Source organism: Stigmatopora argus, chromosome 6, assembly GCF_051989625.1.
Source record: "Stigmatopora argus isolate UIUO_Sarg chromosome 6, RoL_Sarg_1.0, whole genome shotgun sequence".
NCBI lineage: Eukaryota > Metazoa > Chordata > Actinopteri > Syngnathiformes > Syngnathidae > Stigmatopora > Stigmatopora argus.
In genome coordinates, this window is record NC_135392.1 from 13694463 (window position 1) to 13719706 (window position 25244).

Here is a 25244-nt window from a genome sequence, read left to right on the forward strand (position 1 = left end):
TTAATTGTATTGCGAGCGAATTATTCGATCAAAATTTTCGTCGTAACACGAGCATATTGTATCACGAGGTATCACTGTATATAGTAGACCTGAGGATTGACTCAGGACTGATTAATTTGATTATTAAATGCAGAAATATTGTTGCCTGAAGGTTCCCAGTTAGCCATAATATATTTTGAAAATGTTCAATATATATATACTATGTATTTGCACTGCAGTCCCGCAATGTAAAGAGCAGATTTTTATATGATATGCCCATAATCAGTATCAGGGATGTGTGTCCCCACCAGGCAAGCAGTGGTGTGAAACAGTGGAACAAGCGATGGTTTGTCCTCTCTGACAGATGTCTGTTTTACTACAAAGGTGCGTGCCTCTCATTTTCAACTTTGAAATGTGTCCCCAATTGTATTTAGCTGATCCGTGACAAATTAGTAGCCAGCAGGAAGCATAACCCCTGTTTTTCTTCACTTGTGACCACAAAAACCATACAGCAGTGAATAATACAAAGTACAGTGGTACCTCGAGATACGAGCTTAATCCGTTCCGGGACTGAGCTCGTATGACAAGTTACTCGTAACTCGAGGTAAAGTTTCCCATTGAAATGAATGGGAAACAATTTAATTCGTTCCAACTCTCTGAAAAAAACACCAGAAACAGGATATTGGATTGAAAAAAAATGTTTTATTTCTTATAATTCGCCATATATTGACAAAGTAATAAATAACGAGTGGTTTAATAGAAATAAAGTGTTTAATCTAACTAAAATTGGCCGGATTTCGCCGAGGGGAGAGGGGCTTCTTTTTTTTTTTCCCTCCACACAACGCACTCGTAAACAGAACAAACACTCCACCCTCACGTTCGCTATCGATGGGCTGTTTGCTGTCGTACTATTCCCTTCAAAATATTCCGAAAATGATGCACACAAATGTCCTCACAATCGGAGAACGCACGACCACTTGCCAACGAGCAGCAAGCAGTCTTATCAGCGATCGCCCCGCTGCTCATCTTCTTCTTCTTCTTCTTCTTCTTTTTCACCTCAGGCGCCTGAGGATTACCCTCAGCAGCGCTAGGGCTGCCACTGGAACACGGATAAGTTCATCCAGGGAGTTGCCCAAGCCGCGATGGTAGCGTTCGGTCATTAAGGCCGGACAGCGGAGCCATAAGTGTTCAGACGACTCTGTTTCCTCGTCGCACAGGCGGCAGCGATCCGAGTCGGATTTCTCATGGGAGCTACAGGGGCGCTGGCTAGCGGCTCCTTTTAGCTTGTAGCATCTGTGTTCGCGTCCCATCGAACGGCGCCTATGATAGAGTTGCTACCGGGGATACTTTTGCGAGCACGAGTATACTTCATTACCCAGAAAGCCCTCTTTTCACCGCGCATGCGCGTTGTGCGTTTCCTGGTCTGAATAGCTCATCCGGTGCTCGTAAATATTGTTATACACGAAAGATATGCCAAAAAAAATGCCATGGCAACCTGGCTTGGTCGCATCACGAAACTTTGACCGCATCACGGGCGAATTATTCGATCGAAATTTCCCCCGTAAGACAAGCATTCCGTATGACGAACGGTCGTATGACGAGGTACCACTGTATATCAATCACAAGTCTAACAGGGGCCGTCAAAGTCAGTTGTTTGAATGCATTAATGAAATTTTAAAACATGTTATTCTGTAGAATCCATCACTTTTAATGGTTTATTCAATGTGGTCATTTGTTTTACTTTTGGGTCGTAAGATTGTTTGTTTGTGTTTTTGAACAACAACTCCGATTTCTATTCATCACCTTGTAGCAAATCTGTTTTCTTTTTCGGATTACTTTTTAACTTAACTCTTGTGCTTGGGGATTTGCTCTTCATTCTGACCACGTCTTTTTGTTCCCTGCCTCTCCTCTGTGTGGCCCAGCTGTATTTTTGAAAAGAGGTCCTGGTGAGAGGGAAAAAAAAGAGGCAATAATGTGGCCAGTGCGGTGTAGCAATGTGATAGCTATGCCAGCAAAGACTAAACCTCAAAGAATGGGCATAAGAAAAGCACTTTGTGCTCTGTCCTGTGATTTATCAAGTTGCCTCTACCCATTTTTTTAAAGCACTGTGCTGTGGTTGGCACAGCAATGTTTTGTTCCTTTTAAGTTACACCTATGGTTGCTGTCAACAAATTAGTCACTGAGATAAGTACACAATTTAAAACAAATTATTTCATTGTAACAGCACTTTTTTTAAACCCTGACAGGCACCAAGATTCTTAGTAGAGGATTTACCAAAATCACAACTTGCACGCTTTAAGTTGCATGCATGGTTGTTTGTCAAAATCATCCCTGCATCATGTATTGACAAATAGACTGTGATTGCAGTAAAAGTTCCTCCCCTATATAGAGAAAAAATGCCCTTTCCATTACTTCACACTTTGTGTGCTGGATTGTACTTGCTTTTCAGGTATAACAAAATATTTAAAATCAGGCCATTGCATTTGTCTTAGGTTTGAGAAATCATAATAGGCCTGCTAAATGATTGTAAATACTTATAACTCTTTATAATGATGCAAAATCAATCGCATAGGACGTTTGCCCAGCACAGTCCTGCATGCGCCCGGCTGATTAGTTGGATCAGATTCCACATCTGTTTGAATGTTTGTTTTTCCACGTGCGAAAGGTGTTTCTTAGGGTCATGTTTTCATGTTGTCTCTTACTTATTCTTGTTGTCAGCTAATCATAGGGCACACTGGCAACAAAAAAAAAAACCTTTCATACTCAAAACCAGTGTTTAGTCAACTTACCATGCATGTTTTGTGAGATGCGGCGAACCCATAAAACCTAGAGAAAGGCTACATAGGGAAGGAGAAAACATGCAAACTCCAAAAAAAGTAGACTGGAGCCTAGGATTGAACCTTTGATTTCATACAGCGTTAATAGATTATTAATATCTTAAAATATTTTGTATGTACTATATTCCATACTACTGTATAATGGTGGTAAATAATCAACCTTCATTAATAAACACAAGGAATACTGAGGAAAGGGTGTGTCTGCTGTCCCAATATCCTGTAAAAACGCGTTTGTAGCCTACATGACGTGGAATTGCTGTGGACGAGCAGCAGGTACAGCTGACTGATGCCCAAATTCCTACTGCACTGACTCACACAGGCTGATCACTATCTTCAGTGTGTGTTTGTGTGTGCAATTACCAGTTGCAACACATGCACACACCTATACACACACATTTGCACATGCGTGCACATGTAGAGGAGGGATCAGTGTATTGTGTGATTTCACAAACCCTTCCCCCTTTTTTAGATCTCTCTCTCTCTCTATCTCTCTCTTTCTCTCTTTCGCTCTCTTTCGCTCTCTCGCTCTCTCTCTCTCTCTCTCTCTCTCGCTCTCTCGGTCTCTCTCGCTCTCTCTCTTTCTCGCTCTTTCTCAATACTCAACTAAACACACATCAGTCAGCAGCAGGACGATTGGCCATGCGGATCTATACGTTCTTAGGCTTAAAGGTAGGAAAAAACAACAAAAAATTCATCCCCTTTTGTATCTCTTTTAAAAATATCATGCCGACATTCATTATTCATTCAAGATGAGTGGTTTTCTTTTCCAGTGGTCCTATTTAAGACCACTGGATTTTGATGAGTGGGAGACGTTAGAAGCGTTTGTCACACAAACCATGTTTGAAAGGACCATAATGGATATCTATTCTAGGAAGCTGTCACCGTGGGTAAAAAAAGTGTGTGATGCAGGACTGGATTCAATCCGACAGCACTGTCTTTTCCTAACATTTCAAAAAAAGCTCAGGGTTTTGCTGCAGTCCTTCAGTGCATCACTGACCTCGTTCTTTTGGCGCTAATTTAGAAAAAAAATCACCATCACTTTCTTTTACACAGATGAAAAGGAGGACACCGTGTTAGGGAGTTTGCCTCTGCTCAGTTTCCAGATTGGTGGAGTACAGCCTTTGGATAACATCACCCGCAAGTTTGCCTTTAAGGTCAGTAACTTATAAGCAAAGATTGTGATTGGGCTCGGAGAGCAAACTGGTACAACTGGACAGCATCATTTTCTGCACCACTGAATAACAGACCACAGTGAAGTGCGTGAATTGTTTATTTTGAATTGGGGAATGCAAGGGGGTCAACATCACAGTGCACCCTCATTATATGAGCGCAACTAAGCTCATAGCATGACTGTGCACGTATCATGAATGTATTTTTCTCCTGAACAAATGACTGAATTCCAGTTAAGTGTGCATCATCCCAATTATTTCCCTGAAAAATAATTTAAGCCACCATTTTTCCTTAAAGGTATTGCAGTTCAAATTGTGACATTCTTGGTACAGTGAAAATACGATGTTAACACATACGTAGATATTAAAAAGCAGTCAGTGGCAGTCATATTCCATATTTTTATGGAATCTGCTATTGCTGGGTTTAAAGTGAGAATTGCTGAGTAGAGCTTTACCTGTAAATGGATGTGTGAAACTTGGTTCCCTTTTTTTGTACCTAGATGAAATACATCAATTGACATATCTTTTTCATCATTGTTGACATCTTTGTCTACATTTATTGGAATGTTTTTTGTCCAGACATTTTTTTAAATGCTATGTGTTTCTGTCATCTTTCAGGACTTTTTGTTGACTTTTTTATTGCATATGCAGGATGAGAACAAAGTCCAGAACATGTCGCTTTTGTGTACTCATACACACACATACACACACACACACAAACACACACTTCCTTATACACTCATAGTTTGGCCTGCCAAGGCAAATACACTTAGCTTTGACCGCTTGTCATGAGGCTCATTTAATCAATATTGCTCATTGAACATTTGGTACTGTTTACTATCTAGTTTCAATGTAATGCAGTTAATATTAACAGGAATTTGTTTAATTTTCAAAATACATGGTATTTTATCATAATACAGTCCATCCACCAATGTTTTACACTATTTGGATCCAAAATCAGACAAATGTGTCACTACAACATCAGCCACTGATTGTGTAAGCCTCAAGTAAAATATCAATGTACCATATACTAAAATAAATGTGATGATGCGACAACTAAAAAAAGAAGGTCCAAGAATAATATATTGTATTTGATGTTGTATCTTTCCATCTTTATCACAGAAAGCAGTCTAATTTTAATCAAATACAAACTGAGAGAAGCATCACGATTTACAGAACGTAAGACTCAATACCTTCTATGAATAGCACACATTGGTAAAACGCTAACACCACACACATTTTAAAAAAAAAACCTATATTATTTGTTAAAACCCTGAATATATCCGCACAACATCTACTCTATTAATATTGAATAAAAAGAATTGGAAGTGCAAAATTCTATTGTGGTTTGTCACCGCTTGGCAAGCAGTAAAAATACAAATTAATCAGCTCACTGCCTGACATTTCAGTTGACTTTGACCAAGAGGTGTGGTTCATCCTTCACTGGTTGTCAACCAATAGCAGTGCTCGTGTAGATAAACAACAATTTCTGTTCACATTTTCAAATGAGTCTTACTTGGGGCTTTTGAAGAAATCCAACTTTTTAAATTAATCGCGGCATGCTGTGGAAATATGGAAGGAAGCTAAGGTACCCTGCAAAAATGCACGTAAGCACAGGGAGAAAAAAAAGCAGACCTCAATATTTTTGGTTATTTATTTGAATCAAAATCACTTTTAGTTACTTTTTAATGTATGAATAACATAGAACAGGTCTCTATGTGTTTTTTGTTCTCAAAGTGAGGGTCTACTGCCCTGTATATGGTCTACACCCCCGTTTTAGTCCTTAGAATTTCTTTTCAATGTATTATAAATTATGCTGATTCAAGAAGCGGGAAAGCCGATTCCTTTGGGTGCTCATCAGTGAAGCCAATTCTGCAACATAAACCTAATTTGAACAATTTTAAACTGAGACTCAAATATTGTAACTGACAATATTTTTACCTTTTGAGCCACCCTTTTTGAAGTAAACACTTATGTTTACTACTGAAAACTAAAAAATGCAAATTAACATAGTACTTACTCACCCCACAGCATCGGAAAGACCATTGATTTATGCATCAACAATGACACAACCTAATTTGAAATGTGCAACACAGTGGAAGCATGGTTAATACCGATGCCTCCCAGGATAATGTTCTATTTTTGATTTTCCTGTTGTATATGGAGTTAGAGGGCCATCCGTTGGAGCAGTGGTTTTTCTGCCTGCCTTTGGTGCAGGCATTTTGGATTCAATTCCCGCTCGGCGGCAGTGTGATTTTGAGTGTGATTGGTTGTCTGTTTCATTGTGCCATGCAATTGGCTTGGCAACCAAATCAGGGGCAACCTGGTCTTCTGCCCTTGATTGGCTGGGATAAGCTCCAGCACCCCCCGTAACCATTTTGAGGACAAGCAGTATGGAAAATGAATGTATCAATGAATATATGGAGTTAGAGTTTTAACACTCTCCATGTAATCTTGCTTACTCCCATAATCAAAAATGTATGTTGGGTTAATAGAATACCGTATTTTCACGACTATAAGGCACACTTAAAAGTCTTAAATTTTCTCCAAAATAGACAGGGCGCCTTATAATCCAGTGTGCTTTATATATGGAAAAAAAATACAATGTCATTCATTGGGGGTGCGCCTTATAATGCGGTGCGCCTTATAATCGTGAAAATACGGTACTCTGCACAGGGATAAACTGGTTGCCTGTCTGTGTCTGTTCTGTGTTTGACTGGTGATCAATTCAGGGTGTTTTCCACCAGTCATTCAGAATATTAGGCAGAGGGTCGGTGGGTAAAAGAGGAAGTGGATAATTAGTAATACGCAATTGATCTTTCTTTGTTTTGATCCAATCAAAATCAAGGTTCTGCATGTTTTTTGGAGCGTGATCAAAATGGATTTGTTGCTGAAAGATTACCAGTGTATCTATCCTCTGAAAAGATAGTCTGGTAAATTGAATATGCTGGTTACAATTCAGTCGTGCTGGATATCAATTTATAATGATTGTTGAGGTAATTTAATATTTACTCTTTGAAGACTCATTTTATGCTAGAGCACGACTTTTTGAATTTTACTTTGTGCTGAATTTTATAAAACTGTTATTCTATCCAGTCTTTGGGCTTACGGCCATTTCTCTACTGTGTGGCCTTATGTACACATTAAATTATAACAAAGGTTCCTGTCTAAAGTTTACAATGTCCCTCTGGCTATCATAAAGAAAGATCATATTTAACCTCCAATGTTGACGGATCCAGATACTTCTGTTTATCTACAATATGTAAAATGACACACAGATGACGCATGCAAACTGAGGAGGATAGTATACTTCCTAGTAAATCCTAGTTTTTCCCACTAAAAGAAAGTTATATTTTTTTTCGAAATTAGTGGCTCTGGTGACCTTAGATGACCAGTTATTGTTAAATAGGTCAGTTAAACCTTTTCTCTTACATGCTGGAAAGACAGATTACTGAGTCAACATTACATAATACACTAAAAAATGATGTAGATGTCATAAATGTAATATTATTTTATTTTATTTTATTACTTCACACAAAATGTTAAAGTGGTACATCCATAGGCCTACAGAAATTAAAAGATAGTGGAACAAAGCTTACAGGATGTGCATTTTGGACACGAACCACTACAATTTATCCAGTTGATTTTAAATATTCTGAAAACAAAGTCAATTTATTAAACAGGGGAGCAAACCATTTTTAATCAAGAAGTGTGACTACAATCTACCATACATAAATTCAATTTGGATGAAATCTGGGTTCATGTGAAGTATTAAACCAGATGTGTGTCAAAGTGGCGGCCCGGGGGCCAAATCTGGCCCGCCGCATCATTTTGTGTGGCCCGGGAAAGTAAATCATGAGGGCTGACTTTCTGTTTTAGGCTCAAATTAAAATGAAGAGTAGAGATGAATATTAAATTTCCCGATTTTCCCCCTTTTAAATCAATAATTGTAATTTTTTAATCAATTTTTTCTGTGTTTTTAGTTCAAAAATCATTTTGTAAAATCTAAAAATATATTTAAAAAAGCTAAAATAAACATTGTATTAATCTATAAAAAACTGAATATTCAGGGCTTTTAATCCAGTTCTTTTAATCCATTTATAAAAAGTCTATCTAAGTTTATCTTAAATGGTCCGGCCCACATGAAATCGTGTTGACGTTAACGTGGCCCGTGAACCAACCCGAGTCTGACACCCCTGTATTAAACCATGACCAACAGGATCAATAAAGATGGGTGACATTGGCTTTTGAGTGGCTTTATTCCGTCCATTCAATTGTGAAGTTCTCAAAACCTGTTTTACCTGCACTTTTGCAACTGAGCTCCTTAGACGGGGTGTGTCCATAGCCAGAGGAGAAAACATGCAAGCAGCTTGTCTAAAAGGATTTCAGTACGATAGGAGGATAATTATGAAGCAAAACAACAACAACTCGGTGACTGTGTAAAAGCAAGAGAGTTTCTCGAGTGTCATAACTACTCATTAAGAGTAGAATTAGACATTCTGGTAAATATTTTTTTTCAAATTTCTTGCATTACTGTAGGTATGTACAATTCTAAGTCAAATTATTGCTTCACCACAATGTTAATCCTGCGGGTGTGTCAGTGTGGTTTGTATGGGCAGTGCAGGTATGCCTCACCCTGGCAGCTTCTAGTTTGATAACAATTGTCAGCCTGTCACGTCTTTTTTCTCTTTTTTTTTTTTTTGTTACTTGCTCTTTTTTCAGGAACTTTGTAAGTACTTTTACTGTTATTTTATAAAACACAATGGACACGTTCTACGTCGCTCTGTGTGGGCGTTGTTTTATTATAGTCTTGAGTCTCTGTTTTGCAACAGTGAGCCAAAATCTTCTATATGCAGAAAAAAAGGTCAAATAATGAAAAGGTGAAATACTTTTGTCACAGCATTATTGACATATATTGGATTTATGTAAAATGTTTGACTCGGTTCTGAAGCTCTCCAGTTGCGTTTTTTTGTTTTTTCTTCTTTACCTTGCCATGACACATCAGGATTGTGCAATTTGGCACTCAATCGTATGTAAAAAAAACCTGGTACTTACCCCAAACTAAATTATAATTTTGTATAAACTTAGGTTTACTTTATTATCGAGATAAGTGTGTTTTATCAACAGATATCCAATACTCATTATTATATTATTTTCTTTTTATTTGATTACTCCATTCTCATGGCTTTATAAGTAAGATGATAGTCAGGCTATGGGGCAACAAATGACCTGCTTGGATTTAGTATCCTTTATACTGATAGCACGTTCCCGTAAATAGAATGTTCTTCACACATAATTTGTAGGACATCACTATTCCTTTACTTCAACAGTGATTGTTAAAATATGAAACAACCTCACCATCAATTAAATGTTTGACCTTAAAACATACACGCTGATAAGATGCCCTACTTTAACGTCCGACATCACACCACCTCTGTAGTGTATGTACACCGAATACTATAATTCTCACTACTAGCGTTTTTCCCTCCTTGGGTATGAAATGAAGGTTAACTGACAACGGTGGGGAACAAAGGACATATACACACACACACATGCACACACCCCTACATGTACACACTGCCCCTCCTCTGTTGCTACGTTACAGTGGGCTGGTACTGTTCAGTCAGTGAGCCCATTGCATCACAAAGCTGTCACTGCAGTAGGCGGGACATTTCTGTCTTCCAAGATGGAAGAAAATTAGTCCTCCAGCACTAGATTACATCTTTTCTGTTAAGACCTCTGTATGGATCTTTAAAAGGCAAATTTGTTATGGATGCATTTAAACGTCCTTTCATATACAGGATAGTAGTAGAAAATGACACAGTATCTGTTCTTGATTATCTTTACACTTTTGTTGTGGTGGAGGATATGATCTTTGGGTTGTGCTCCAAAATTTGCATTATGTTTATAGACATTGATATGTGTTAATGGTTTTGATGTGGCATAAGAGGCCACATCTCTGATTGATTCTCTATGCTTTGCCTTTGCTGTCATCTAGTGGTAGTTGTAAAAAAAGACAAGTGTGAGTCGTTTGAAATTCGAGTCGACTTCACACAATGTGCTTTTGTTTAGCCAGAATTTTTCATTCAATGTGAAAATTGAACTATTGTCAAGTTTCTATTTGAAAAAGGCCTCCCCCAATAAATATATTAATTAATCCTTTAATACTCAACATGACCTGTATAATCCCAACCCATTACCTTGACCCTTCCTTATCTCTTCTTCCTTCCATATTGTATTTACCCACCACCTGTGAGGTCTGGCGACCTTCACTCTCTGTTTCCTGTATGGGTATAGAAATAAGCAGGTACAAGTGGTAATTGCTTCTCTCATTAACGTGTCTGTGTGCCATTATGCATGCATTTTTCCTTTATAATGCATGTTACTTGGGTTGAAAATGTCCAGAACGATTTTATTTCGTTGTTCCAATATGAGCAAATATTTCTTCCAGAAATCCAGAAGAGTCTTTGCAAATGGGCAAACATTTCCAGTGCATGGGGGTGGGGGGGGGATACATTTTTCTCAAATGACTTGAATGACAATGAGAAAAATGCTGTAAGATTTTTTTCCCTCATGTCTTTTAATTCTGTCTCCATCCCTAGGTGTGGTTGGAAGAGGAACAGGACGAAAATGGCGACTTGAATACTCCTGCTGTGCTTTGCGTACAGGCGGAACATGCTGGAACAAGAACATTTTACTTTAGTACGGACAGCTATGAAGAACAGAAGGAGTGGATCGCAGCCATGAGCGAGGCAGCAGAGTTCAACGTTAATTCATCACAGAGGTGTTGCACCTACGCTTACACAGATTATACAAATAGAATATTTCCTACATGCATCATAATTAGCCAGGCATAGCACAGACGTCTTCTATATGCCAACGTATAGAAGTGAAATGTACGATGAGTGTTGATTTAGTTTTTGAAATCGATATACATATCTAAATATTCATTTATTTTGTCTTTTCAGACCCAACACAGCTCTCACAGCTGAACACGCCGTGGTGATGAGAGACACGGAAACACAAATGGAGCTTAAACAGCATACAGCACCTAACGCAAATGACAACGGGGTTGACGACTTGGAAACACCGCCACTGTCAACCGCTTGCTCTGATCAAGGGCACAAAAATGGGAGGCAAGGAGATGGTATAGGAAAAACTGAAGATGAAGGTGGGGGTCCTGGGCATGCTCAAACAAACCACAATCCAAACGGTTGGAGTAATCATTTCCCTTCCAGTGTCAAACCACCCCCAAACTATGACAGCAAACCCAATGAATCCCAAAATCACAGCACTTGTACACCTGAAAGACAACCAGAAAGAGGTGTCAACACAGCAAAGGAACAGCACCAGAATGTAGTGCTGAGGAGGGGTTTTGTCCCCAGAACTGCCCCTGAGAAAGTGGCCCAAAGGAAAAGCTCAATGGCACAACTACAGCATTGGGTTAACCAGCGACGGGTCATGGTTTCTCAGGAGGACATCAATAGGTATACATACCTTACAAAAAATATATATACATACATATATACATATACATATATATATATATATATATATATATATATATATATATATATATATGTGTATATATATATATATATATATATATATATATATATATATATATATATATATATATATATGTATATATATATATATATATATATATATATATATATATATATATATATATATATGTATATGTATGTTAAGACAACAAATTGTGCCTTTTTAAATGTCGCGCATCCAACCTTATTTATGAACAAGTATACAGACGCTCCCCTACTAACGAACGAGTTACGTTCCGAGCGATCGTTTGTAGGGTGAATTCGTTCATAAGTTAAAATGAAGTTTAACTTACTTTTGGAAGATGTACTCGATGCTTAAGGAGATGATGGCGGAAGAGGAGGATTTTATATCATGAGAGGGTCTTCGTCGTCGCTGTAATGGGCTTCAAAAGTTACTTCCTCCTCCGTAACTTCAATGTAGGAAGAAGTTGAGGGTCGAGGAGAAGAAGATGAGGGTTGATGAGTATCTTCCTTGGAGGATTTACTAGAAACTGGCCGAAAGAAGCGATCTAACGACGATTGCACAGTTTTCTTCTTTTTTTCATCATAAATGATGAGGTAGCACTGTATGGCATCATTCAATTGATTTGCAACCTTTGTGCAACGTTCAATATTTGGGTATTGCTGCTCGAAGAGTGTGATGGCTTTATTTAGTTTTGTCTCGAATTTCTTCAGGAAGATGGATGCTGGGTGAGCTCTCACAGGGCCAAGTGTTGGTATTAGCGGCGGAAAGAAGCACTACTCGGAAAAAGACGCGCAATACAAAATCTAACTTACGAACTTACAGCATCTCTTTTTGAACATTTTTTCACATATGCCATATACGCAGACATGTTCGTATGTACCGTTGTTCGCAACTCGAATGTTCGTAAGTAGGGGAGCATCTGTACTGTAAATAAAATCACTCCTGACTTTGTTTTTTGTTTTGTTCTTCCAGCCCATCTCATTATTACCCAGCGAGTCATGGGTTAAATTACTATGGCTACTCTGGTGGACCTCAATATTTGGAGGAGTACCCGCTGTACCCAGCAGGAGTTCGACCTGAAAGCATTTGTTCCGTCTCTGCTGCGGGGGGATATGACCATCGCTGGGCCGTTGAGGAAAAGCGCCGCTCAATGAGGGATGGGCCTCACCACTTGTATGGGCCCCCAAACCCTAGGGACTCTTGGGGACCACACTACTACAGTGGAGCTGAGAAGTCTATGAGACGTCTTTCCATCCAGCCACGTTCCAGATCTGTGCCCAGGTCACCATCTTTGTTCTCCGCGGGGGCCGATTCACCAGTATCACACAATTTTGCCTCACCGGCTCGATCGCCATCTGCACGCTTTGACCGATATTCGGGGCGGATGAGGGATGACGTGATCTATGCTGATCCATCTGTCTATAACCTGAGGAGATCAATCAGCTCGCCAAAGGTGAGAAAACATCATTGTAAACTTTTAAATGTATACTTTAATCTACAGTACCTTAGTTTGGGATTTTAGGTATTTAATTTCCCCAAGGTGGGAGGTCCTAATCAACCTTAAACGGTGATGAATGACAAATGAACAAGTAAAAGTTTGATCATGTCACATTTCTCCAGTCTGTGGTGTCAGTCTTGCTTCCATCTTACTCTTTCTTCATTGTGGTCTTCCCTTCCTTCAGTATGAGCACTCTGGTGATAGGAGGTCCATAAATCAAGGATTTTACCACCACAACTATCCCGTATCCCCTTCCATCCACAATAAAATGGTATGTGTTGCCAATGTGCTGCAATGCATTTCAGTATAGATAACACAACAGCTCTTTTTAAAATTCTAGTTATGTGGTCATAGGCCCATTGCTTTGAAATACAATGAAGGTTGCCAATGCAGCTGCTAACAATATTCTAAGTATTTCTCTCCTAATCATCTATCTACTCAACACTTACTTCTGAGACGGTTTCCTCTCCTTTCTACCCTTGTGAATACAAGGTGCCTCTTGGTGGTGTTTGTAGCAGCTTGTCAGTTCGGTTTTCAGCCAAACCAAACAGATAAAGTGGCTGGTTGTTTACCCATACACTAAAATGCTGTTTGAATATGCAACTCATGCTTATGTTTCATTTGGCATCCTTCGCCTCTAAAATCTTGTCCATGTTGTAGTCACTTGTTGTTATTACAATCCAACATGCCAACATACGTTTTTTTATTTATTTTTATTACTTTTTTGTTTTAATCTTCAAGTAATTAGATGGACAGGGACAACTTAAAAATAAGTAAAATAGGTCCTTGCATGCCCTTCTATCATACATTCACACACCCATCCATAAGTTTAATTATGTCCATTATTCTTGAAATGTGAGGCATAATTAACATTTTACTCTCAGTTATAATGCACTGAATGGAAACTTTTTATTTTTATGTTGGACTCTTTTACACATTTATTTTCGCCTTGCATAAAATTATGTTTACAGGACCGCATGATATTGTAAATTCAAATACTATTTGATCAGTTTACTATTTACTGTCCATATAAATGTAGCTATTGTCTTTCACATCTAATAACGAATTCCAACAACAACCAAATGTGACCATCTTTCCAATGAAGTTGACTTGGTGTTTTGTTTGTTCTGCTTCTGCCTGATCTGAAAAATGTCTGTCATTGCTGCATGTGTATGTGTATTCACCATATCTGTCACTGTTGCTTCTGCTCGGTTCAGGACGACATATTAGATCTCCAGCTCCAACGCAACTTGGATTATTTAGACCAGCAGGTAGGCACAAACATCTGCATCCTTTGCACAATCAAGTCATACACAGTGTCTTTCACAGTTAATGCAGACATTGTCAATACATCATTGCACCATCTCGTATTTCCCGTTGCGTCTTCTGAAGATTACGCAAATGATCCCTTTATACAGTCGAGCGCTGTTTCAGCTGCCTTCCAAGCAAGGTTGTTGTACCTGGGAGGTGTCTGTAATTAATTGAGCTAAATCTTCAGGTACTGGAGGAAAGCCGGTTAATTGGTACTGTGGTTACCCGAAGGGTGGAGAGGTCCTCCTCTGCAGCAAAGCTCTGTATACAAGTAAGAGAGGAGAGAGAGGGTGCAGCAGGGAGGCAGGCTTCAACTAGCAAAACTATACTTCGGATACCAAGTTCAAGCAGATGGGCTCTTTAAATATTACATTTGACTTTCAAAATATTTTGGAAGATGAGAGTAAAATGTTACATCAACAAAATGAATTGTATTTCTCATTCAGCTCAAACTACGTTACAATTCTTGCAGATAATCCACTCTTATCTAAGCCTGCCTCTCTTTTCTTTGTATTGTTGTCTGCATGCGTATTTCTTGATAAAGTTGTGGCCATTTTTTTCTGTTTTCCATCACTATGAAATTAGTCTATGGATGAAATCCACAAATCACGTCGAAGGAAAATCACTGTATAGCAAACGTGAATGATAAAGAATAGATTTTATTTTGCAGTCTTTTCTAGCTCTAATACTAATAGTACAAATTACTTTAATGTGATACTGTAATTTCTCAAAACTACTAAACTAAAATTGAAATTTTACGATGAGAAACTCAGCAAAAAACATTTAGGTCATTATACTTAAGATTGACTGTACTTAACTAAACATTATCAGCCATCTATCCAAGTTTCCCCACGTTATTGGCCCAATGCATCCATGTTCAAAAATAAGGCTTAGAAGATCAGTTTAGCTTACCTTACATGGTATTCATGGCAGGTTTATGCGTGAAGATGGATTATAATATAAAATCTACAAGGATAAAAAAACAGTTACTGCTCTGGCTGTGAAAAAAAATATTCTTCCATTCGAATGTGAAAGGCGACCTAACACTATGCTGCTTCAGTTTTTAACTAGCAATTAATGTGAGTCTGCTTTCTCTCTCTGTCTCTCTCTCTGTCTCTGTCTCTGTCTCTCGCCTAGTCTCTATATCCGTCTCTTTAAAAAAAAGATTGAGATAAAATCACTGCAATTCTACTTTTTCATGTTCCTCAATTTTATACTAAAAGTCACTTTTGACATTACAAATTCATACTATTTTATTAGTCTTTATTTACCTATATGTACAGTATGTGTGGTAACATTTGACTTGTTATATAATCATTTATATTGGCTCATGCAGGCTCTTTTCTTACAAATATCTATGTGCATTTATATATTGTACTTTTATATTAACCATCATCATCTTGACTAATTTTATCATCTGATTTTGCATTGTCCACTTCATGTTTGTTTGTGTGTGGTTTTGCTTTTGTGATATTTGACTTCCGATAACTTTGTTTTGTCGACTAGTGCTAGCCAAAAATCATCATGTGAAGTTTGTAGTGTCAATTTTTAAACTCTTTCAATTTATTTTCTTTTAAATATTCATATTTTCAATATGAATACCTTATTCTGAATTTGATGCTGCGTGTATCAATCACCAAGCACCATTAGATTCTGCTGCTAAAATCCTGCTGTTTCTTATCAACAGTTTATTCTTGGAATGTTCTAAGTGTTTGTTTTCATTGTTGATGTTTTACTTGTTAGTCACTTGGAAGATTATATATCTATTCAAAGTATTGATAAAGGGCTGTTACAGATGAATGCATCATCAAATTGTGGCTGTATAAAACTATATAGTGATTCATCATCAACAACATGTGCAGCCATGCCTTGAGATTACAAGTTGAATTTGTTACATGAGTACTACATGTAAAAAAAATAAAAATAAAATAAACATTTTTATATATATAAAAAACTCAGATTGGGCCTCATAGCTTGAAAAACCTAATTTCCATCCCAAGGCACAACTGTATAGGTTATTTTTTTAAAGAAGTTATCACATGGCAGTGTTTCTCTTTGTTTTGCACAGCATTCCAGGTTTTGTGAATTGTGGATTGTATTAAAAAACGTTCCTTTCATGTTGAGGATGAAATATTTTTCTCTTGTTTTTGTTTCATAGGTGCCTCCTTTCCATGACGTCTACAGAGAATTACACCCAACACTGAAGCTGAATGAAATCGAAACTAGTGTGAGTGACAGTCCCATAAACTATCGATCATCTTGCACATCATTTTCTAGTAGATTTCATGGCCGATTTTGTGAATTCAGTCCTGCTTTGATGATTAATACTAACCGATGTTTTCTCAAAGGCCTTAACAAATCACAGCTCTTTCTTTGCAAGTTATTATAAAAACCATGCATTGACCTTGTTTTTAATATGAATGTAATTCTGAAACATAAACCTTCCTTGTTCTAAAATTAAACATGCATACATGTGTACACTACAATACATATTCTGCATGTTGACACCGTGATATGCACTTTTTTTTATTCTTAATTAATTTGTTGATTTCAGTATTATCCATGATTAGCTTTAATGACAGATTTTGATTGCTTTACATGACGTCTGACACAGAAACTGTTGGGCCGGCTGTGTGAGCAGAATCACATTGTGAAGGATCACGAAGCTCTGGTCCACAGACTACGAATGGACAAGGTAGAGGGGAATATATCTAAATTCACGATGTAACAAATAAGCAAGACAAGTGTGGAAAATAAAACAAAAAAAGTACTGAAAAGTGTTTTTTTGTTTCTTGATTCACAACATAATGCATAATTGTCAACATAATGTCTATTTTTATGGAACTTTTAATATTTTAACATAAAGCCTTTTTACTGTCGCTGTTTTGGTTGCTGTTTACAGGACAGCTTGGAAGAAGCATTAGTGACTACTCATCAGGAAATGGAGAAGTACCATACCCAGCCGGGAGCTTTGGAAAAGCTACGATTCAAAAAAGAGACCCTACAAAATCAGCTCATCAACATCAGAGGGGAGCTCTCCCATGCCTCAAACGTAGGACAGTCCTGACATGCTGGGTGGACGTTATCAAATAATTTGTTAGGAAAATTTAGGATCAAGCAATGTTTTTTTTCCACTACTCTGTACAATGGACCACAACTAAATTTTATACTGAATAACTAATGTGCCAACTTTATAGATAATGCAATCAGAGAGTAACTGAATTGTACTTTCAGGCTTTAACTACCACTCGTATGGAATTTGAAGCATTAGAGGATGAAGCCCATGCTATTCATGGAGATCTGTGGGAACAGCTTAACGCAGGCGTGCAGGTAATTGCTAATCCTTTTGTCTTAAAGTTTGTGATGTTTGACGACGTTTTACAATGACTGCTGTCTGGAAAATTGGACTTTCAGGGGGTGTCTTTCATTTTCTTCTATTTAGCAATAGTGATTCACTACTTTATACAATTATGTAATTTATATAAATTAAGGAAAAGAAATGTGTCATTTAACTATAGTTTCAACATCCTTCATAGTCTTGAAAATATTATTTTTCATGTAACTCAATCGAGGGCTTCGGCTTTCCCTTTGTTGAGTTTGCATGTGTTTGTGATGGTTTTCTCGGAATTCTCTGTTTTCCTCCCAAATTCATGCATGCTTTGCTAATTGACCGTTTCAAATTCTTCCTCAGTTTGAATGTGTGCAAGATTGCTTGTTTGGCTTTTTGTCCTCTCTGCTTGGCTGGCTACCAATTCCAGGTCTACTCCGGACCCTCATGAGGATAAGCGGAATGGAAAATGAATGAACACGTTTTTTCTTTCTCTCCTTTTTTTTCCCGGCAGAGTGAATTGGTTCGAAGGCACATCCAGAAAGAGTTTTGGAGAGTTCAGGATGTTTTAGAGGGCCTACACAAGAGTCATTCATCAAGAGGCACAGATACTGCAAAGCACAAAGGTATCGCCTAAAGCAGGGGTGTCAGACTCGGGTTGGTTCGCGGGCCGCGTAAACGTCAACTCGATTTCATGTGGGCGGGACCATTTTAGATATAATATTTAGATTTTTTTTATATAAATGGATTAAAAGAACTGGATTAAAAGCCCTGAATATTCGGTTTTTTATAGATCTAAAACAATGTTTATTTTAGTTTTTTATATATATTTTTTTAGATTTTACAAAATGACATTTGAACTAAAAACACAGAAAAAAATGATTAAAAAATTACAATTATTGATTTAAAAGGGGGAAGATCAGCAAATTTAATATACATCTATACTCTTCATTTGAATTTGATCCTAAAACAGATAGTCGGCACTCATGATTTACTTTCCCGGGCCACACAAAATGATGCGGCGGGCCAGATTTGGCCCCCGGGCCGCCACTTTGACACGTGGCCTAAAGCAAAATGATAAGGTAGACTCCAAATTCAAGTCTCTCAGTATGACCTTTCTCATTCTCTTCTTCCACAGTGGCCAGTGGTGCTCCAGGCTCCTTTAGCACCAATAGTCCAGCCAGTCCCCTCAGCTCAGTAAGCCTCACCAGCCCTCTCACTCCATATTCCCCAGTTCCTGGCTCCCAGGTCTCCCCTTCTAAACAGCTGGGGCCGGAGGTAAGCACCGGACACACCCAGCAAGGGTTAAACCCCTTTTCAACACCTATCTCACACGCTAGAGCAAGCTCCATTCCTAAACCCCGTCCCAAATCTTGCGTAGTGCCTCAATTCTACACTGACCCCAAGCCCAAATCAAGACCAGCAAGTTATAGAGAACCGGAAAAAAGCGTAACTACAGAAAATACGAACAAAAGTAGTAGCTCTTATGCCTACGAGTGCACATGTCCTCGTTCTGACCTAGCTTTTCAGAGTATGAACGAGTCCATGGGTAGATTGGATACAGTTCTTGAGGAAACCGAGCAAAATATTACGCGCAGAAACGACTCTAAGTTGAACACATTTGTAGCTACGTCAAAATCCAGGGATATTGACTTCATGCATTTGCAATGCCAAGGCAATATGCAGCTCCAAGATTTCGGTTGGCTTGATTCAAATGTTTGCAACCAAGAGGTCAAGGTTGGTCTAAGAAAAGATGTATTTCCTGATTCACTCAATGCATCTCCCTTGTTGCAAAGACATTCAAATGATCAGGAAAACGTCTTATCCACCAGGCATTTATCTATGCCTGAATCGTCGATCTTGCTTTTCCAAGACATTTTTCAAAGTAACGTGTTAATGTCATACTTTGATCCAGATCCTTATGCACCCTCAATTGCCTATATTAGAAGCGATGACCCAGAAACTCAACACCATCACCAATTATCCCAACTAACAAGTAATGCTAATACTCATGATGATGCCAAGGCGCTCAGTCCCAGCTATAATAAAAAGAAACATAACATAGATCCAATCGTTTCTGATTTGACACCATCTGATTCGCCAACTCATCATTCAGATAAAGTGTTTTTGCAGACTCATCTTTAGAAATCTTTCAAACTGATTATGATTGGACTCACGGTCATGGTTATTCCATCTGCATCCCTGTTTTTATTTGAAAATATGTAATATGTGATAGTCAAGTCATAGAAAAGAAACAATTAATGTTCCTCCAAAGTAAAAACAATAGATTTGACACATGACAGAGACTGTCCTTGGTGATTCGACAGCCCCAAACCAGTCACGCCCTAGACAGTGTGTAGAAAGATGCCCAAATAACACCAAAACATTTTTTACTACATTAGGTACTACATAGGCCTATATGCGAAGTCTAAATTATTTTTTTATACACTCTAGTCATAGTTCTGTATAAAGTAATCTTTTTGGGTGATCCTAGCCGATCCTAGCGACTAATCTCTTTGCACTTTACGCAAATTCATAATAAAAGGTTTTTGTGTAATTTTTTTAAATGAAAACGAGGAAATCAAGGCCAGGTTTTCCAATGCTACTAGTACAGTTTAGTGATGGCAATTCCTTGGAACATGCTTGTTTCCACTTTCCTTTCTGCTCTGCATTTAGCTTGCTTGTCATCACTTCCCCTGATGCGCTGGAGTCTCTTGCTTCAAACCTTTGTATTTTTTGCCTCTTCTCTGCTCTTCCCTTGGCTTGTGGTGATCTAGGAAAGTGCACCCCCAAGGCCCCCCCTTCCCAAGTCCTATTTCCCTTTGAATCCTTCTTCCACCCAACCCCCTTCGATTCCCCCCTTGCCCTTTGACAGCACCATCTGGCTACGCAGCTTGGGCATCGATGATGGTTACTTTGATGTTGAAGATTCTTGCATCAGAAAGGTATTTTGGAGATTCTACCGCTGCCCCATCATCATTAAAATCCATCAAATTTGAACTGACCACACACCGATTAAAATATTAAGTGTCTTAATATTACTTTATATATCGCCTTGTCTTTAGATCATCCCAAACACAGCTGACCAGCAATTAGTTTATGTTGGAAGAGTATCAAATCATATTAACCATGTAGTGTATGTACATTACTTTTTAAATACAACTGTAGTGCATTAAAATAGTTTGTAGATATTGAATTTAAATAAAAAACTGTATCGTAGGAATAATTTATAGGCACGTCATTGCATTTTATAATTTGGAAGGTATGTTTACATCAGTTTAGGTATAGTATTCTTCTTTTACAGATTAAGTTTGGAGAGCAGAACAATATGAGTGGTTCACAGGACCAAGGCCTGGATAGGCAATCAACCATGAATAAAGGTATAAACACAAACGATCAATTGAGTTCTTCATGTGAACTAAGAAGTGCAACTGGTGATTCTTATTCCGTGATTGGTACAAAGCAACTCGTGGGACATGGGATTACACTACTAACGTACATAATGCTAGATGAAAGAAAAACAATCCTAATCCAATGCATAATAATTATGCTTTGTCAAGCATGAGACTATCATTATCAGGGTTGGCTTTTAGAAGCACACAATTTCCTTTCCCACGGTAATGACCTAATCTCATATTGTTTTTAGTTGGTATTGTCCCTCCAAGAGCCAAGTCACCTGCTGACGACTGCTCTAACTGGCCTGCTGGAGTTTCCCGTTTTAATGGCAGAATGCCTAATGGGATTTCGAGGGTAGGTCAACCAACACTAAGAAGTATTTGCCCCTTCTCAAATTTTCACTCATCTTGGCTTATTTCCAGACTAAGAAAATGTTTTTAGGTCAAAATATAAAAAAAAGAAAAAAATGTGGTGTTGACATGTTGGTTGAATTTATTATAAAAATATTCAATTTACCTATCTGTTTTTGTTATATTAGACACATTCAGCAGCAACAATTGAAATAAATTATGCTCTTTAAATGGCTATTTTTTACATCTCCAGGTCATGCCAAAAAAACTTCAACTGTTAATTGTATATAGCAAACCCTATTATGCTTTACTCGAGGAGAGATCATTCTTTCTGTGGTCTTGAATTTAAGTGAACAATACAATAAAAACAATCAGATTCAAGTCAAGACTTTGAGTTGGCCTCTTCAAATCCTGTTAAAGCTCGTGATGCTAAGTTGTTCTGATGTAAATAAGAGCTAATTATCCAAGCATTCTCTAAGGCCACGATGTAGGAGAGGATTTAGGCAGTCTAGAAAATTGGGAGAATGGGATGTAAAAATGCAAGCGCAGCTCTCTGTTAACATTTGTTTTCTCTCCTCTACACTGACACAGGAGCGTCCAAAAAGTGCTGTTTTTCCAGCTGACTTCAGGTCCAAGATGAGTGTGGAGGAACAAAATGAACGAATCCGTCGCAACCAGAGCAGCTCTGTACGGGAAAAAAGGAGAAGTCTTAATCTTTCAGGCGGCCAGTCACCGGCGAGCTACAGAGTGGTAAATCAAACTAATTCACCTATTAAATGTGTACAAATAAAGGACACTACCAACTAGGAAATTTGAAGGAAAACCAGTTCCATCACATTGATTGCTGACTTTCTAGTGCCACATTTGTGGCAATGGTGTGAATGTGTACAGTACTTCAATTGTATCTTGCTTTTCAAACATAAACTGCAACTAAACACGCTATGCATTAAATCAAATCAGCAGAACTGTACACACACTTTGGCTGGTTTGAGATACAGGCATGCTATCACGCTGTTGGGAAAGGGGTAACAGCGGTTAAATTTTAGTTGTTTTTTTTTATAACTCAAAATTCGAAATGACCTAAAATACCGATGAAAATGTGTGCAGATTCGACGACGGGTAACGGCTCATGAGATTGACATCAAGGGTTTAGAGGCAGCCGTCAGAGGTCAGGGACTGGAGTCACCTCGTGAGGAAATTGCTCGTTTGAGACGGTTAGATCTTGAACCAGACCACTACAACCTGGACATAAACAAAGAGGTACGGGCACTCTTATGAATTGAATGCATTATTGTTTACCTCCTTAGAAACACTGCTGAAAATGAATAACTAGTCATTGGCATAATGTTAAATATGAAAAAGAAGTCTAATGTTTGTTATGGGTTAATGCATCTAGTTATGTTTTAGTTCATAAAGTACTAGTATTATTCATTCATTCATTTTCAGAACCGCTTTATCCTCATTAGGGTCGCGGGGGGTGCTGGAGCCTATCCCAGCTGACTCCGGGCCAGAGACGGGGGACACCCTTAATCGGTGGAAGGCCGATCCCAGGGCACAAGGAGACGGACAACCATGCACACTCAAACCCATACCTAAGGGCAATTTAGAGTGTCCAATCAGCCTACCATGCATGTCTTTGGAATGTGGGAGGAAACCGGAGTACCCGGAGGAAACCCACGCAGGCGAACATGCAAACTCCACACAGGTTGACCGACCTGGATTTGAACCTAACCACTCATCCACCGGGCCGTCGCATAAAGTAGTAAATAGAATAAATAAAAATGTACTTTTAAAATGTTGAGTGGATGATCCCTTCATATTTGCAACCTGGGACCCGTGGATCCCCTACTCTGACATATTTTTTTCCATGATATACTGATTGTAAATGTCTCTGTAGCATGTGTTATACTAGATCAACAACAAAAAATCCAAATTTTGCTGTTACTGTAATAATACTAATTGTAATGATCATATAATGTATTGTAATTTCTAGCTAATGGCTCCTGACAAGGTTGTTATCCCAGAGCGCTATTTGGATATGGAAGATAACACCCCCCTGAGCCCCGAGGAGCAGAAAGAAAAGCAGAAGAAACTAGAGCGAATCAAGACTTTGATCGTGAAATCCAAGTATGTTTATACCAAAAAATATTTCAAGTTTCGGTTGTACGCAAAAAATCAATTCGCTCTCTTAGGATGAAACACGATGAAACACGCTAACTTTACATGATTTCACACTTCATGATTTACTGTAAGAGCAAAGAGAAGAATGAAATAGTTTTAACAACTCCATCAATAACCAAAAATAGTAAATCCCTTGTAGAAAGAAATATAATTAACCGACTCTGAGATTCCTCAATTCAGTTCACTCTCATCTTTGTGTTTTTGTGCTGCCCAAATCTCAGTCTGCAAAATGTTGTTCCTGTCCTGGATGGCCCTGTAGAGGGTGGAACTCCTGTCAATTCCCAGCAGCAATTGCAGGAGCAAGAGAAGCGCATTGAGATCTCCTGCGCTTTGGCTGCTGAAGCCTCCCGCCGTAGCCGCCTTCTCTCGGGTAAGGACGCTCTCCACGATTATCCAACTCTAAGTGACCTCTATCAATGAGTCTATTGCTAAGGCCAAACCGTAAATAGAATCTCTATCATTCGCCATTGTGCCATTTCCGACATACATTCCTTTTGAGAAAATTGTGTTTTTTTTTTAATGAAATATCTAATAAGGAAAACAAACTGCCAAAAGCCATGCATAAAGTCAGCTATACATATCAATCATACTCTATCAGTAAGATTAATATTCACAACATATTCAACAATATTTTATTAGTCACTTTTACACATAGATTCCCATGGCTTTTTACCTTTATCGAAGAATTTATCTAGGAGATGGTCAACAACAAATGGGTTCAAAATTATGGTGAATATGCTGCTCTACCTATTTAGGAAGATGTTTACATTGTTACATCCGTTCTGTTTTCACAGACACTTAGTATGCTTGCGCCTGCTTTGTGACAGAAAGTTCAATGTTGTTACAATCTAACAGGCACGCATTTATGTTGTGTTTGCTTGTGATGGAGAAATGCTCCTCAAAAATGCTCTCGGCTTTGATTTGCTAATATAATGCTTTGTGTTGCATTTGTGTTTGGTTTTATCATTTCACTCCAGCCCAGTGTGCCCCAGATTCCCCCACACCCCCAACCAGCCTGCACCCTCCCCCCTCCTCTGCTGACTTCCCCACCTCCTCATTACGAATGCCTGAATCAGACCAGGTAAGTCACAGTTCACCACATCCAACTTTTGTTCTACCCTGTTTTGTCTCACAGCTTTGCTCACTTGCTGAAGATGTCATTGAAAAGTTGCACAGGCAAATGCACCTTTTCACCTTCGATTTCTTTTAAATTGTAGACGTTGAGACAAGCATGTACAATATCTTCATGTGGATTGTAAAAAAAAAAAAGTTTTACAATTCCATATACAGTGGTACCTCGACATACGATTGCCCCGACATACGAGCAATTTGAGATACGAGTAAAATTTCGGGCATATATTTATCTTGAGATACGAGACAAAATTTGACATATGAGCAGACAGCGGACGCGAGAGGCTGTTCATAAGAACATCATGGGCACTCACTTTCTCTCTCCCCGCAACTTCCTCGTCTAATGTCTCTGCGAGCACTGGGCGGAGCATTGCATTTTTTCAGTGTTTATTTTTTTACATTTTCCCTGTTAGTCATTGCGAATGACGAGGCGATCGCTAATATGAGAGTTATATATACTACTTCTTGTTCGCAAGTGGTCGTGCGTTATCCTATTGTGAGGACATTTGTGTGCATCATTTTCGGAATATT

At 38.4% G+C, this 25244-nt stretch overlaps 1 protein-coding gene across 14 annotated transcripts in view; it reads left to right on the forward strand.

Annotated features, from left to right (window-relative positions):
• The window catches only part of plekha6 (pleckstrin homology domain containing, family A member 6), a 56556-nt gene that overhangs the window by 27352 nt on the left and 3960 nt on the right, over window positions 1-25244 (forward strand). For 5 of the 14 annotated variants that reach the window (XM_077602511.1, XM_077602509.1, XM_077602512.1 and 2 more), the window contains 22 exons: window positions 291-363; window positions 3870-3970; window positions 10588-10769; window positions 10954-11472; window positions 12491-12971; window positions 13201-13287; window positions 14234-14287; window positions 14515-14598; window positions 16486-16554; window positions 16942-17022; window positions 17230-17379; window positions 17562-17657; window positions 18170-18281; window positions 18794-18933; window positions 20433-20600; window positions 20960-21035; window positions 21302-21405; window positions 21993-22151; window positions 22509-22661; window positions 23395-23528; window positions 23804-23952; window positions 24560-24663. In XM_077602511.1, the coding sequence (XP_077458637.1) occupies window positions 291-363; window positions 3870-3970; window positions 10588-10769; window positions 10954-11472; window positions 12491-12971; window positions 13201-13287; window positions 14234-14287; window positions 14515-14598; window positions 16486-16554; window positions 16942-17022; window positions 17230-17379; window positions 17562-17657; window positions 18170-18281; window positions 18794-18933; window positions 20433-20600; window positions 20960-21035; window positions 21302-21405; window positions 21993-22151; window positions 22509-22661; window positions 23395-23528; window positions 23804-23952; window positions 24560-24663 (3276 nt within the window). The remainder of the gene's footprint in view (window positions 1-290; window positions 364-3869; window positions 3971-10587; window positions 10770-10953; window positions 11473-12490; window positions 12972-13200; window positions 13288-14233; window positions 14288-14514; window positions 14599-16485; window positions 16555-16941; window positions 17023-17229; window positions 17380-17561; window positions 17658-18169; window positions 18282-18793; window positions 18934-20432; window positions 20601-20959; window positions 21036-21301; window positions 21406-21992; window positions 22152-22508; window positions 22662-23394; window positions 23529-23803; window positions 23953-24559; window positions 24664-25244) is intronic. The other 9 variants (XM_077602513.1, XM_077602514.1, XM_077602522.1 and 6 more) reach the window with 9 other exon arrangements.